At 40.5% G+C, this 16,578-nt stretch overlaps 2 protein-coding genes across 2 annotated transcripts; one reads left to right on the forward strand and one right to left on the reverse strand.

Moving 5' to 3' along the window:
• Window positions 1-1,432: 1,432 nt before the first annotated feature.
• On the reverse strand, window positions 1,433-15,853 carry RB195_004577 (uncharacterized protein; the record flags this gene model as incomplete). The annotated part of the gene is made up of 11 exons (XM_064182479.1): window positions 1,433-1,652; window positions 4,645-4,769; window positions 8,191-8,288; window positions 8,355-8,529; window positions 8,588-8,933; window positions 9,013-9,131; window positions 9,266-9,402; window positions 10,570-10,696; window positions 11,010-11,121; window positions 11,175-11,277; window positions 15,619-15,853. 11 exons carry the CDS (start codon window positions 15,851-15,853, stop codon window positions 1,433-1,435), a joined length of 1,797 nt encoding a protein of 598 aa, XP_064033746.1.
• Window positions 6,575-7,201, forward strand: RB195_004578 (uncharacterized protein; the record flags this gene model as incomplete). Its single annotated transcript, XM_064182480.1, has 1 exon — window positions 6,575-7,201. The coding sequence occupies one exon, from the start codon at window positions 6,575-6,577 to the stop codon at window positions 7,199-7,201; it is 627 nt and encodes a 208-aa protein (XP_064033747.1).
• Window positions 15,854-16,578: the final 725 nt, after the last annotated feature.

Raw genomic sequence — 16,578 nt, forward strand, 5'->3', positions numbered from 1 at the left:
ATTGAACAACTGATTACTGTATTGCAACAAAGCCGAAAGAATTTGCTGGAAGCTATTTAAACATTTTTTCTGGATTTATGCCCTTTCTCTGATTAAAGCTTCTGCTGTGCACACAGAATTATCCAGACAGTTTCTGTATCGTCACGAGTGATGAAAGCGGGATGATCCATAAGTGACTTGCAAGCCATGAAGCGATAGCAACAGCCATTTAAAATCTGTTTCGTTTGCACAATTTGGCGTATTTCAGTGGTACTCATAATATTATTCCTGTGTTTTGTTGTTTGATCTCTTCTAAAGATGCAGCTAGCTTGTTTTCTTTGAAGAGAACTTTGTGGGTCGGTGGGAATAAGAGCCTGCGTGGTTTCGAAAAGATCCTATTGATGTGCTTATATCTAAGATTCATAAATTTAAAGGATGAAGGATAAAGTCACTGGCGTATCAATCCACTTGGTATGCCCCAACGCGTTTCACTGGAATTCGTAATCGTTAGGATTCTGGAACGGCTGTTTGCCTATACAATGACTAGCGGGAGCCAGCCGATGATCAATTCGGTGTCTTTATCCTTCCGGAAAAATCTGGTACTAATTTATCGACCCCGGGGATGAAAAGGTTGGTTTGCACTAGGGCGATTTCGAACCCTTGATCGTGTGGCTACAATGGACCTTTAACCGACTGCGCAACACCCGCCCAAGATTTATTTATTTATGAACATTAATTCGAACATGAGGGTGTTTGAATGTAAAAATTCTCATGGTTAATCTTCTAAGACTCTCCGTTTCCTTCGCGAAGAGAACCTTTGTTTATTTTCCAGAATAAGATGGGGTCAACAACCTATGTTGGAAGTAGCATTGTGTTAAGGGGTTAACTCAACCTTTGAAATGTTGATGGCTCGAAACCGTCCTTCTTTTCTCCGGTATCGAGAAGTTACTGCGAATCTTGTCTGGGAAGATAAAAAGGCTGAACTATTTCTTCGGTTGGTCTCCGCAAGTCATTGTATACGCCGCATACGTGTTCGAAAATCACAAATATTTCTGAATTGAACTCGAAAACCTCGTTCCATTCTAAGCCATTTCTTCAACCTCAAGCATTTTATCCATAGAATTTATCTGGTTTACTTGGTACATTTTATCTATCATACATAGAAGAAATGTGTCGAATGTGAAAGGCTTAAACACGAAAGGCGTCAGATATGAGTGCAGAATACCGTTGAGACGTGACCGGCTATCGTTTGATGTTTTTTGCTAAACGAAATACTCGACCATTGATTTCATCTCACTCTTGGGCAAAGTAATGAGTACTACTCGGAAAAGAGCTTTAAAACCATAAAACTGCTCCTAAAGCCTAAAATCAGTGTAGGACAGCATTGCAAGAAACACCAGACATTTATGTATATGAATTCGGAGATCAAAAATATTCGTCTTTGCATCGAGTATTAATGCAAAACTAACGCTAATAATCCTATTAAGATCGTGCCCACAGTACCCCAAAAAAGATTCTCTGTGTCACCAATGTAGTACATTCTGAACAAATTTCTGCTCCGTAGCATCTTTCCATGTTTCGCTACCCAACCAATCCAGAATCTTTGTTGAGCATTATTAAGTGTACGATACGTTTCGATCATGGACGACAACTGGTCGACTCTTTGCCAGTGCCTGAACGAAAGTTGCATCACATCCAATCAATATCAAATTACAAAATAATGTGATGTGATAATAAAACAATTAATCTAATGCAGGGTGATTTTAAAAAATCATGATATATAATAACGAGCTTGGTCTGTGTGTGTGTGTGTGTGTGTGTGTGTGTGTGTATGTGTATGTGTCTGTCACGAAATTCGAAAAAGGGGATGCGACGGGTCCACCCGGCGTCGGATTGGTGTGGTTGCGACGGGTCCTGCGGTATCGGATTGGTGCGCCGGCGCCAGATACCCATAGAAAAGGTGCGACGGGCCCACCGGCGCCAGATAGCCATAATATGGGGTGCGACGGATCTAGTCCACAGGGGTTACACTGGCTCGCCGGCGCCAGATACCTATAGAAGGAGGTGCGACAGGTCCACCGGCGTCGAAATAGTGCGCAATAACGGGTTCACGGGCACGGCGCCGAGCATAATATGGGGTGCGACGGGCAAAAGATAGATGGTTGCGAGCTGTTTCAAATTGTGGCCGTGACCAATACCATAGAAAAGTCCACCGGCGCAGATAGCCATAATTTGCTTTACGACGGGTCCACCGAACAAGGGGTGCGACGGATCCACCGGCGCCATACCCATAGACGGGGTCCTCCGGATCAGTAAGGTTACATTCGCGCCGGCGCCAGATACCTATAGAAGGAGGTGCGACAGGTCCACCGCGTCGAAATAGTGCGCAATAACTTCATGTGAATGACAAAGTGGTTGCAGCCGTTTCAAAGCCGTGGCCACTCTCAGAAAGTGGAAACCCTATAGACGCCTGCAAACGGGTGTTCATTTCCTTCTTCGTTCGCCTCAAGTTGGTAGCATGCCGTTCTCAGAAACTGGCTGCTTAAATAGTAGCAAAATGTTTATGTGATTTGACGTGGAACGTTATCTTTATCAATAGGATGATGTCTTTCACGTCATTTTATGCCGAAACATCATTCTTTGATAACTGTTTATAGAAAACAGGAGAAAAACCCATATTTCGCGTGATACTCTTAAATTTTGCCTATAATATATTGATAAGGAGTGTTTGAAGCTGAAGTTCGAATGTACTCCAAATGTAGAACTGACGCGTTTAGAAAGAAGACTATGAAATATTTCGCTTATAGTTGTAATATAAAAAAGGAAGAAAGATTGCTGGAGTCCAATTTCATAGAACTAATAACACTAATATTAATTTTCGTTGATTAGTGAAGGTGGGCGAAGCAAACAACACAGAAAGTCTGAAGTACGCACCAATTCGACGCCGACGGACGCTCGCTCACCGGCGCCAGATTGGTGCGCTGGCGTCAGATACCTGTAGAAGGAATTGGAACGGGTCCACCGGCGTTGCACTAGCGCGCCGGCGCCAGATACCTTTAGAAGAGGGTGCGACGGGTCCACCGGCGCCAGATTGGTGCGCTGGCGCCAGATACCTATAGAAGGGGGTGGGACGGGTCCACCGGCGCCAGATACCTATAGAAGGCGGCTGGGACGGGTCCACCGGTGCCAGATACCTATAGAAGAGCGTGCGACGGGTCCAACGGCGCCAGATTGCTATATGGGGTGCGACGGATTCACCGGCGTCGGTGGACCCGGTCATTGGAGCGCAATAAATTAGTGTGCATGACGCAAAAGGTAAATGGTTGCAGCCGTTTCATAGCCGTAACCACTTGGCGCTTTGCTCTTCACCTTTATGACTACTCCCGTGTGCCTATTTCCTTATTCTTTCGCCTCAAGTTTGTAGCATGCCGTTCTCAGAAACTGGCTGCTTAAATAGTAGCAAAATGTTTATGTGATTTGACGTGGAACGTTATCTTTATCAATAGGATGATGTCTTTCACGTTATTTTATGTTAAAACATCATTCTGTGTTAACTATTGGGGGGAAAACAGGAGGAACACCCATACTTCGAGTAATGCTTTCAAATTGTATCTTTATTATTCCGGCATCGAAGGAGTGTTTGTAGCTGATGATCGAATATTCTCCAAATGTAGAATTGACGCGTTTGGAAGGAAAACTCCGTAACCTTTCGCCTTAATTTATAATATAAAGAAGAGAAGGAAAGCGTTGTTAAAAAACACAAATCTAATTTTACAGAAAACACCACTACTATTAACTTTCATTGATCAGTGAAGGGGAGCGAAGATAAAATCACTTTAGCCGGACATTCAGACTGGTAGTGAAATAAATGTGGTGGTGGTAGCTTCACTCAATCTCTGCTTATCCAGAAATCGGTCAAACGCATGACGGATGAAATGGGCACACTTAGTCATTAAAGGTGACCGAGAAGCAAATGGGCGAGAAGAATAATCGAGTATCTGAACCTTTTACAAGAACGAAGGCTTCAGAAATAATTTTCGCATAAATTACGGAAATATAATCCGAATATGTGCGCCCTACACCCCATACACCTTTTATACTTCTGTGCCAATCATCGATCATCTTTTCTGGCGAAGCCTCACCGCGAATCCATTCTTGGGAAATGTGAACCACGATCAAGAGCATTAGATCTGGAAGAGCGATCGGACCTAATTTTATATCAGCAGAGTTTCTTCCGGATGAAAATCATAAGCTCCACGTGCTATTTTGAAGAAGAAGGGATCTCAAAAAAGTGTAACGTTTTGCGAACCACTCTTACCTGTAATAACTGTGAAAGAGAGGACCTTTGAAAATATTAAACGTCCTTGTACCTACGAGTAACAGATTTTGATATGAGATGCGAACAATTTAATGAAGAACGCAATACAAGCAATCTGCTGGTCTCTAAAATGACTCAATTTGCTAAGTTCGACATTTAACGTCGAGGGAACAAATTGGAAGTTGCAAGTCACCCTTTTCGAGAAGTTTATTTTCTTCCGGATTCAATATCTTACGTTTACAAAAACTTGACCGTGACTGTGATGTCCATAATTACAACGGTCCTCGAGACAAGTTAGTTTTCCGCCTCCAAGCACTTTATTGCTCAGTCACATTATGTTAATTCACCTTTCCAGGTTTGCCTCGAACTTCCTCATTGTTTGAAAAAGTTCGCCTCGAGAAATCTGTGCGATAGAGATCATCACTGCAACGCCAAGATCAGCCAAACGTCTTAGATTTGATCCTTGGTCGCCCTGGAATTGGAACAGGCGCAGATGGGGAAACATTAATGTTCATAGTAATTTGAAGTTCCTTTTTTAATATGCCAGACAAAGTAAACAAAATCCTCAACAATAAACACATACATTCAGCAGCAATAAAATTACCTAATTTGCAAATTGGTATCAGTTCCTGGTGAGTTGAGTGCTAATTTTTTTTCGTTGATATTTTTGAACTGAGTTAAAGAGTGACAAAAAAGCAAAAATAAAGTATGAGCGAAAAATATAAAACATACGATAGAGAGAGTTTCTCGATCCGCAAGGTTGCGGTTTTTTTTTTTTTGATTTCTCAACTTCTTTCTCTCTTCACTTCAATTCGGTTCAGTTCTTCACTAAAATGGAGTTTCTTGTCGATGAACGAAAAAAGTCGCACACCGATACATCAATCGTCATGGTTTGAAAAAGAATTGCTTTGCTCTTTTCGCAATTTAAAAAAAAGAACAACTACGGATTAATTCATAGCGTACTTGCCGAAATCGTTTCTTCTATCGTTCCCAACATTTCCCAACATTTCTCATCCGTCATTCAACATGTTTTTTCGATGCCACATACTAATTTTCACCGCGGTTTCTTGTTTTCTCCGATTTTTGCGTCTCTTTCTCGAACTCGAACCCAATCACACCTTTCATCTTTCCAAGGTCGATAAAACTGTTCTGATGATCGGCTGGCCCCCTCAGTTCATTATATAGGCCAACCCGCGTTCTACAACGTTCCAAAATGAGTTAAGACGCCAAAGATTTTATTCTTTATCTTTTTTCGATCTCGATTCCATCTGTTCTAGAGTACGTCAGAACAATTAGCTTTACGCAGAGGTTAATTTGGAGTAAATTTGGAGTGGAACATAGCGTGTGAAGGCATCAGCATGTCACCGAAAATGGTCACAATAGCCGCGTCCCTTTTTTAAAATGATATTATGCGAAGACCACACACATCGTTGCTATCAGTGTTATTTGAAGATAAGGGCGGGTGTTAGTGTAGCAGTTAGAGGTTCCGCTTCCTGCACGATCGATCGGAGGTTTGAATCCGCGCTAGTGCTCACCAAGCATTTTATCCGTCCAGGGTCGATAAATTGGTATCAGACTTGTCTGAAAGAATAAAGCACTGACTTGACACATCGGATAGCCACCGCAAGTCATTCCATAGCCCAGTTACACGTTCGTGAACCTCAAACGATTCTGAATTGTTCAACAGAGCAACATCAGAGCTGCTTCTCGAACACCAGGGGACTCTTAACATGTATGGTTTTGCGATACAGCAAATAATGATGCTGCTGAGCGAATGTTTGAGATGTTCCGTATTTCGCTGGTCTGGGCAATACTATAGGCAGATTAGAGGCTTGGCCATGGGACAAAGACTTGCGCCAACATTAGCCGTTGCTTTCATGTCTAAAGTGGAAAAACCCCTACTGGAACGCAAACCTTTATTGTACTGCCGATACATAGATGATTGTTGCATTGTATGTTCAACACAAGCTGAAATGGACTCTTGCTTCGATCTCTTAAATAAACAATCCCAGTACATAAAGTTCACGAGGGAAAAACCTAAAGACAACTGGCTGCCGTTTCTCAATGTCCAGGTTCATTTGTGTAAGGGAAATTGGAAAACAAAATGGTATCGAAAACCAAGTTGTAAAAACATTCTGATTCACTACCAATCGGCGCACCCCTGGAGAACCAAAAAGTCAGTCATTGAAAATATGTTTAAGACAGCGGCAACGGTTTCATCTGAAGCTCAAGGGCGCATTGCCTCCATAAATATGGCTAACCGCATTGCTCAGTCCAATGGGTACCCAGCAAAGGTCTCTCATTCAAATGGAGCCTGCAACTGAGCGGCGGTGCCACAGGGTAGAACAAGCAACAAAGATTCCTTTCTGCCTTCCTTTTATTTCGGATGACATGAGCAATGCAGTGCGAGCAAGCTTACGACTGGCAGGTCTGCAAGACTCAGTCAGAGTAGTGGACATACCACTTGTAAACCTGAAGCAGCAGTTAGTCCGCAATCGCGCATATGACAGACTTTGTGAGACACCGAATTGCATCGTTTGTCCAAACGGGAAGCAGGGTGATTGCGTGGTATCGGGGGTTATCTACCTAATCACCTGTCAGTTATGTGGGGCTGAGTACATTGGCGAAACAGGAAGATCATTATGTATCCGCGTCAAGGGGCACCTAGACGGGCTCGTAAAATCAAAAACATCATCCCCTTTAGGTGCTCATCGCAGACAGTGTCATGACAACACCCCTTTCAAGATAGCTGTCACTATCTTGGCACGCGAATCAGACGTTCTAGAGCGAAAAACATTGGAAGCGTTTTATATCACGGCCAAAAGTCCTATCATGAATCGTAAAGAAGAATGCATCACTGTGACCAACGAGCTGGCGCCATATCAGGACCTTTGCGGGTTTTGACCTACGGGGTCAGAGGCGGGGGCATCATTACTAGTTAATACTAGCGGCGCAACTCTCACAACTGGTGGTCCGCTAACATCACGATTTCGTGGCTATCAAGGTGAGCGCTGGTCTGCTTTTCTGACGTTGCTTTTAAATAATCTGTTTGCTAAATCATATCTTGTGGGATGACGAGGCGTTTGAGGGAGTAGATTACACGTGTCTTTGATTTTTCCAGGCTCTGAAGGAGGCGACGACGCCGAAACGTTAGCCAGAATAAAGATCAATAACAATCTTGGTTCAGCTTAAGAAAGTAGTACACGATTCTGAATTGAAGTGAACGTGGTGGCGCATCGCGAGCGGATTGATTAACATCAGACACTCTATCCCTTGCCCTTTATCCTTTGTCCTTTATCCTTTAGTTTTGTGCAGTAGTCACGCCTACAAGAACTTCTCCGTACACGTTGCAAATGTCGAACACTGATAAAAACATTGATAAAAACGATATGTGTGGTCTTCGCATAATATCATGGTCGTAGATGGCCTCGATGAAAACCGAAGAAAAGTAAGTGTTGAAAGCGCTGTTTTTTTTTTGCCCCGGGAGATTCTATTTCTAAAGCCGGAAAAGTAATTTTAAAAGACTAAATCATTCGAAAAAAGAAACAATTATCACAATCTCGTGGTGCAAAAAGAACTCGGAAGAAAACGCGGAAGGTTTGAATTGAGGCGTTGAATGAAGTTTTGGCGACTCTGGATAGACAGTACAAGGGAGGCGTAAAGTTGAAATAAGAGACAAGAACGATGGGATTGATTCGATTAGTCTTGTAGAAGGTTGTATTTGAGAGCCTAGCACGTTGAAAACGGCTCAAGGACGAAACATTTCGATGGAGATTTTTTCATTTCGATGTGGGGAATCACGTCAGGCAACATTATCAGAAAACGAATAGTTATGAGTGAATACGAAAAAAAAAGAAAAAAAAAGTGAATATGAACAAAAAAAATATGAGCACCTGCAAATGGACTCCGATCACAGGAACGCCGAACAATAGTAATTCATTGATTGTGTTGATCCCACCGTGACAGATCAAATATTGGAGATTTGGGTGCGCTATAATGCAAGAAAAAAGTGCAGGTTTGAAGATATAAACTGACCAAAAACCAAAAACTCCCAAACCTAGCATTTCTTTAATAGGCGCCCAGTTGATCATAACAACATTTTTGGGAACACTTTCATTTCTGATCCACACCAACGACTCAGCTACGGAGTTTGTTTGCCAAATTACTTTGTAAGGTGAACGTGAAAATGCAAAGAAGATCTTTTGAACGAGATGCAACGGCATGTTATGAGCCTAAATCATAAGCGTTAAGTTTTTGGTGGAAGAAGTGAAGACCGTACGAATCCCTTACCTGTGCTACACTACCAAAACTGACTAAGATAAATTTCTCCTTAACCAGTGAAGGCCAGTCGAGTTCAGGAAACTGTGCGGTAATCACGTTAAATCTATCCTTCACTACATTCCTATTCAATCTTTTGTAGAGATTTTTCCTTCTTAAAGATATTTTAGGAAATTGGGCATCAGCTACTTCAATAACAGCACTTGAGCAGAAACGTTCCGTTAAGGTGGGGGGTTTCCAGACTGGGTTATTCAAATGCCTGAAGTTGTGTTGGCTGTTGTTCCCGCTATGGCTACAACTGAGAGTCCCGTTGTTCCAGTCCTTTTCGGGGATGAAGGTAACATAATCGCTTGGATTCCTAAATAAATGTGCAATATGCTCGCCAAGAAAAGATGTTATATAAGGAAATAATTAGCGTTCGTACATGCCCAGCTCACTTCTGGTTGCTGCTTCCAAAATATTTCACACGATTATTTATTGGTCGGACTACGTCGAAGAGAAATTCTGATCGACCAGCGTAAATAGTTCTTACAGCTTCAGATTGAATGATGTTCACCTAAACGCTAAAAGGTGTGGTTTTTGTACTAGCAACGCAAGATGTGGTGATCACATAATCAGGAGGATATCCAACCGATAAAATAGTAGGTTCAAAAAAAGCCTGATAACATGCTAGAGCCCTACTTCACTTACATCAGGAAATCCCTTTCTTGCAAACATTCTTTTCAGAACGTATGATTGTATATATCGTGCCGCAATAATTACCCAATGGAAGAGAACGTTACCGAAACGCTCGTCGAATGACATGCCTAAGCCGCTGTACGGAGTTCCTGAAAAATAAAACAGGAACAAGTCTGAACGTCCGGCTAAAGCCGGACTTCGGACTTTTTTGTGGTGTTCCCTTCGCTCGTGTTCACTGATCAATAAAAATTGATGGAAGTGGGATTTTCCGTAAAATTAGAATTCCATCTTACCCACAACGCTTTCTTCTGTTTTTTAAATGAATTTAAGCAAAAGATTTCAGACTAATTTTCTTTCTAAATCCGTCAGTTCTACATTTGGAGAATATTTAAACTTCAGCTTCAATCACTCCTTCGATTCCATTGTAATATAGACACAATTTTAATAGTATTACTCTGTGTAACGGTTTTCCTCCTGATTTCTACCAACAGTTATCACCGAATAATGTTTTAACATAAAATGACGTAAACAACATCGTCGTACTGATAAAGATAACGTTCGAAGTGAGACAATGTAAACTGTTGGCTACTATTTGAAGGCATCACTCCACGAATCTGAGGTGATACGGAATTCATGTATAGTATTCGTATACGGTATGGGAGACTATTAAGAGGGGGTGATTCCGTCCATCTCTTCCTAATTGCCGTAAAAAACGGCCCGGAAGATACTGCTTCAGGCGTTCTGGCGCACTATTTTCCACAGGGAATTCGACTGGAGCGCGCCAGCCTTGTGAGGCGCAGCATTTTCCGGGCCGTTTTTTAAGGCAATTAGGAAGAAATGGACGGAATCACCCTTCTCTCCATTTTCTACGACCCCCTATAGGCATAACCCACCTGAAACTCGCACCACCCCAGATTCGTGGGGTGACGCCTACCGCAACCGCAGCCGCAGCTGCTCGGAATTCCAAGGAATGAAGCGTTTCTACAAATTAGTGGCTTCTCAAAATGTACGAGTGCACAGAATTGCCGAAAATGGGATTTTTATATCAGAATAGGATTTGTAGTACAATTAATTGCAAAACAACTACATATTTGTAAAAACCAAAAGCTTTCAAAGTTGAAGAATAAAAGTGGTTGGTTTGAATAAAAATAATGGTTATAATAAAAGTGGCACAACGATTGGGAAGTGTGCCGCTTAAATTGGAACACTCAACCGAGTGAGCAAAGAAAAGAAGGGACACACATTGTTGCAGACGTACCGCGATCATTCGACTGAGGACTTTGGACGAAAGACGGAAGAAATGTTAGAATATCTACCTGTTTTAGGAATTGCGCTAGGATTAGCCGGAACATTCAAGGATGTAATGTAGCCGTCGGCAATCGGCCAATTCGAGTATTGCACAACGGAAGTGTTTAGAAGATATGCCAAACCACCCATGCATTCCTGAAAAAAAAAATAAAACCACAATCTTCCACGATTCCATCATATTTATTTTTTCGAGAGCTTTTGCACTAGTTTATTCTCGCATGTGATGGGCTCACAAAACAGCAAAAAGATGTACATTTCTCACACCTATGTTCATATTCTCCTGTTCCTGATAGTAAATCAAAGCGAATGTGTCTCCTCCATCACCTCATTGGTGATTTGAAAAAGAAACTCAGCCGGGGGGGAACAGGTTGCTAGGATCGCTCCACAGTCGCCAGCGCACAAACAACTACTCAAGTGAATTTTTCGATTACCTGCATTCGTTCTGTACCTGTAAGAAATGATCCAATAAAACGATATCGGCCTTTTGTGATTTCATATACTTCAGAAAACGTTGGTCATCGAGCATCTTTTCACAGAATGTTTGATGTCTTTCGAGCATTCTGGAATAAAATTCTGGCTATTAGCCGCAAATCAGGATTGTCAAAGAACTCACTTGAAAAAGATGAAACTTCCACGCAAATCCCATGGTCGATCAAAATCGGTCGGCACGTTCTGTTCCCATAGAAGACGACCCGCTGTGTGCATTAACTCCACGCCTAAATCCTAATTCAAGAAAACTCCCGCTAACCGTCCGAATATTTAAGTCATCGTGACAGATGAAAACGTGCGGGCAGGTGAGAACTATTGCGGGTCGCATGTTACACTTTTTAGCGTGAAGAACTGCGGAGAAAATTGCACTTTGCAGATGATACGTGCCGATATGTCATGTTACAGCGACATTTGTCTAGACAATGATTTCGTAGAATTTAAGATTTACGATGCTACGATATCTTTGAAGTTTCGCGGTCATTTATGACATATTTGTTTAAGAAAAAGATTCAAGAAAGAAGACTTAAGAAAAGAAAAAAAAACGAGTAAAAAATCGAGTCGAGTCAGTGCTAAAAAGTACGATAATAAACTTGGCCTGAGCACCATTACCGGGATTTTTTGCATCACTTGAAGGCATCACCCAACGAATCTGTGCTAGTGTGGGTTTCAAGTGGACTAGGCTTTTACGAGGTTGTATATTATCGGGAGGAGGGTGATTCGGTCCATTTCTTCCTAATTGCCGTAAAGAAAAAACGGCCCGGAAGATGCGGCGCGTTAACAAGGCTGGCGCGCTCCGATCGAACTTGTTGTAGAAAATAGCGCCCCGGAAGACCCGAACCCGCATATTTCGGACCGTTTTTTATATAACTATAAAAGCTAATTAGGAAGAAATAGATGGAATCACCCTCTTTCCCATAATCTACGCCCCCTTATAAGCATAACCCACCTGAAGCCCGAGCCACCACAGACTCGTTGGGTGACGCGTTTAAGGAAAGTTTGGAAACTGTACGCCACTGAAATACTATGAAGAGAAAGAGAAGAAAACGAAGGAAAAGGAGGTAATCTTTTAATTGCCCACTAATGGGCAATTAAGAGATGAAAGAACAAAGGAAGAAATGAAGAAGGCCGAAAAGAGAAATAGGACTAAATGTGAGAACGGCTAATAACAAGATAAAGATGAGGAGGTGAAAGAAAGCAAAAAGAGGAACAGGATGGAAGAACAGATTTGTAGATCAATACTAACGTGATCGAATATGAAATATGATGGATGGTTAAATGAATAATGAGAATCAACGAGTAAGCATAAGAAAAAGTCAGTATAGAAATGGAGTAATAAAGTGAAAATGGCTGAATACAAAGAATATAAATATGCGATACGCTAACACATGAACTAACAAATCGGAAAAGAACAGATTAGTCGAGTACATGAATGAATGAGTGAATGAATGGAATGAATGAATGAATGAATGAATGAGTGAATGAATGCGTGGATGAATGAGTGAGTGAATGAATGGGTGAATGAAACATGAAACAATGAATGGATCAAAGGTAGTATAAAAAGATTAACTGGTGAATAAAAGGCAAACAGAGGAAAATTACGAACGAAGGGTTGTAAGAATGATTTCTATGAAAAAAGGAGACAGAGAAGACAAATTTCAAGGGGAAAGCGGTTTGCTCGTGATTCACGAGATTTATTCTAAATGATAATAATCATAGAAATTCGTCAGGAACGCTTCAAAGTAAAGTTTTTTGTTGCGTATACATTATGGATTTCTATCGACAAATTTTGTAAAATAAAATCTTCGTTGATATTTTTTCACTCATTTTCACGCTACAACCATTGAACGATCATGCTCCAAGAAAGGATCGGGCAGGCGTGTAATGAGAGAAAAAAAAAGTTCTTTTTTTTTCCTAAGATGAGGAGAACGCTTTCCACACTTCACTTTGCACGTTTTTGAACACAGGAGTTCCACTCGAACCGGAACGGATGCACTTTTTTGTAATTGATGGAGGCATACAAGGAAAAAAGTGAACAAAGTAAACGTAATCTCATAGAACTTCCATTCTTCTTGAATTCTTGAACGATTCATGTGATTGCCAGATAAATGGGAAAACCTTTATCAAAAATAATCAATTCCATCGATATTCAATCAGAGAAGCAGTTAAAGTTCTCTATGTTCAGATGCCTCCAGCACTAGATCGGGTCCAAAATGTGGTTTATAGTGGTGCTGAAGCGAAAACACTAAATAGCCATCACAAATCCAGTGACTATGTGCACCGGAAATAAGTATCAGTTTAGTCAAGGAGACAACTCTTTACACCTGTAGTATTGATGAAATGAGTTTATTCAAAGCGGATTTTACTAATTACACGTGTTTAAGAAATTGTTTCACAACTGATCCCTTTTACGCGATGCTATGTCGTCAGTTTTAAATAGAAAAAACTGAATAGAAATCGAAAATAGAACAATTTTTTTGTGAAATATGAACTCATCGAGAGAATTAAGGGTTTTGGTGCTACTGGCTCAAATATTCTGGATTTTTAGATCACGTTTTCGTTGTGATATTCGCAAACTACGCATCGAACCCTGGCGACCAGCGAGAAGATCCCAACATTGAAAATTTCGCCGAACGACGCGTTTTATGACAGACTACTGCCTGATCGGTTACGAACAAATCGATGTTGATTTCAACCGATCATGGATGATTTCGATCGTACCATCGTCATTAATGGTGATTGGTTTCGAACCAAAACTAAACGCTCCCGATAGAAAAAAAAAACTCCATCCAAAATTCCCAGCAGTATATCCAATAAATAAAATAAGAGTGAAAGTCTGAAACAAATAAATAAATAAATAAAATAAAAAATAAGAACAGGCGAAAACAAAGTGACGGTCGCGAATTGATGGGTCGTATCCTTTACACCGGTGATAAGCGTTTATAGTGACTTTTTTGAAATTGCTAAACTTTTGCAGGAAGACCATATTTTTATTAGAATTTTCCATCTGCCAAGCAAGGCTCATCAGCGGAATTTCATTCGACAAAGACATCCGCTTCGTACTGCACTCATGTCATTTTGAACCCCGTCATTCCAAGAATTGCTCAAGTTTGCGTGTTTTTCCCCCCTTCCAACAGTGAAACGATTAAAGAACGTGGAAAAGTACGCGTAAGATTCAGATCGCCATAGTTGGATTAGCGCTCGAGTGAGAGCAATTATTTGTTTAAAAAAAATAAAATATGAAAAATACACAATCATTTCTAACTAGTACGAGGATGATCAACGAGCTCAAAGTTCTTACTTGATTACTGTCTTAAACAGACAACACGTAGGTTCTGTTGTGTCGAAGATCCCCATTTGCTTCTCGCTACTTTTAATTTTGTGCAATTGCGGAACAAACGACCACCAGCTCAGACAAGTACTTCCGAAAAGATTTTGTTAACAGGTCAACTTTGCTGCTTTGTGGTTTGGTTATGAAGAGGGAAGAAGTGCTTTTCACAAGGTTTATTGGAAAAGAGAGGTATTAATTTCTTGAAACAATGAAAAGTGCAGTGCAGAAGCAAAGATAGAAAGTATAGTTTAAATGAGAAGAATACATGAATAGTGGTGAGGAAAAGCTGAGGGCAAAAAAATATCTGAGGAGACCTAGAGGAATTATTTTTTAGGATTTTGAAGTAGTATCTATCAACACTTGTTGCTAGACATTTCAGTTTTTTTTTCATTTCAGAAAACATGAGAATTTCCAAACTAATAATCGACCGATCAATTCTCTCAAATTAATCAATTGACAATAATATGAATTAATTAAGAGAAAAACCACAAAGAAAAAGATGTGCATAGAAAAACATATAAATTACTTGTGGTTGCAGTTTTCTATGACTTTCTTAAGCATTTTATTTTTTTTCAGGTTTTGAGTATTGTCTCTGATCTTTTATTTTTCTGTTTTCCGCTGGTTCTCGGATAATTTCCAGGATACACAGGAAACAAGCAGTTTATTTAATTTCATTTTTCTCTCACGATCTTTTTTTCAGCTTGTTTTATTTTTTCTCAAAAAATCTATTATTTCTGATTATAACATTAATGTATTATGTGCTGTTCCCGTGACATCTATTCCAGAGTGATTTTTCTCTCGGGATTCTCTCGGGAACTGATTTCCAGTCCATAGAAATGACTAAGCTCCGGGACGAATTAACAGGCTTAAAGGAAACTTTACTGAAGTAAAGAAAAGGCTAATAGTACAGCTAAAACGAATAAAACATTATGCCTTAGTGTGCAGATTAGTTGTTTATATAATCACTAGGAAAATCTATTGATTTAATACATCTAACTAAGGTAATGTAATGTAAATAGTGTAAAGGAATAGTTGAGAGGAGACGAATTCACTCTATTACTTACACAAAATAAAAAGAAAAATAATTTAACCCTATGAAGTTAGAATAGAAGCTGTTCGCACCAAAATTTAAGCGTGGGCCGCGAAAAAAAATTAAATTGGGTCCTGAGACTTAACTCACTCTTTTTCTACCCGATTATAATGGAATTCAAAAAGTGTAGATGGAAAATTGACACCTTACCTTCCTTGTCATGACCCCAAATGCTCATGCGAGTCCAATTCGTGGGCAGTGGAATCTCACCAAAACCGAAATCGTAGAGAAAAGTTTGAATCCACGTAATAGTCGTTCCACAAGGCATACTCAATCCAACCTCCTTCATCATTACATCATGGCTGTAGCAACCTGTCGATGGAATTAGAGCCACTTCAAGGGCAAACGAGGGAGAGAATAGGACGAGAAAAAGCAGAACGCACATGGTTAGTGCAGGAAATTTGCACGGCAACTTAGCGGCAGCAGCGTAGCCGTGACAAGGTGACGAGAATGCCGGTGAAGGGGCGCGGCAGCGATGACGGAAGGTGGTCTTTGCCAACGTCGCCAGATTACGAGTGAAGAACGAATTAGCGTTTGTTACTGGGTACATCAAAACAAGTGTCAACGTTTTGTTTACGGACGTTATTGATTATGGTACGATTTGGAGAAGGAGTGGAATGAGCCAAACAAGATGAAAATCTTCTATTTGAAAAATTCGTTCAACTCACATATGGAAAAGGGTCCCAGAAATTCGTTCCAGGAAACCATAACTAATCCGAAAATTGCTAGCTTGTTACCAAACTTCAGAACCTTGAATGAGTAAGCTGAAATTGGGTAAATGCGGCCTCCTTTGCCACTCGGCTCAACCTCATGATTTTATTTTGGAAGGCATTGAGCAAAATATAGAAATGCTCCATTAAAGACAATACCACCTCTATATCTTATATTTATATTATTTTTGTACTTTTGTACCATATATTGTAAAATATGTTTGTATTTCATATTTTTCTTCCTTAGTTTCGCTTACTATGTTAAAGAGAGTAAGAGAAACCTTGATTAGAGCATAGCTATCGGTTCTCACAGGATTCCAACCTAGCGAATTCCTACCAATGTCGCAGTTTCTAACGCTCTCTAGTTTATTTTTCTTCTTAGCTCCTCCATTATGTGGTG

This window comes from Necator americanus, chromosome I (assembly GCF_031761385.1).
Source record: "Necator americanus strain Aroian chromosome I, whole genome shotgun sequence".
Taxonomy (NCBI): domain Eukaryota; kingdom Metazoa; phylum Nematoda; class Chromadorea; order Rhabditida; family Ancylostomatidae; genus Necator; species Necator americanus.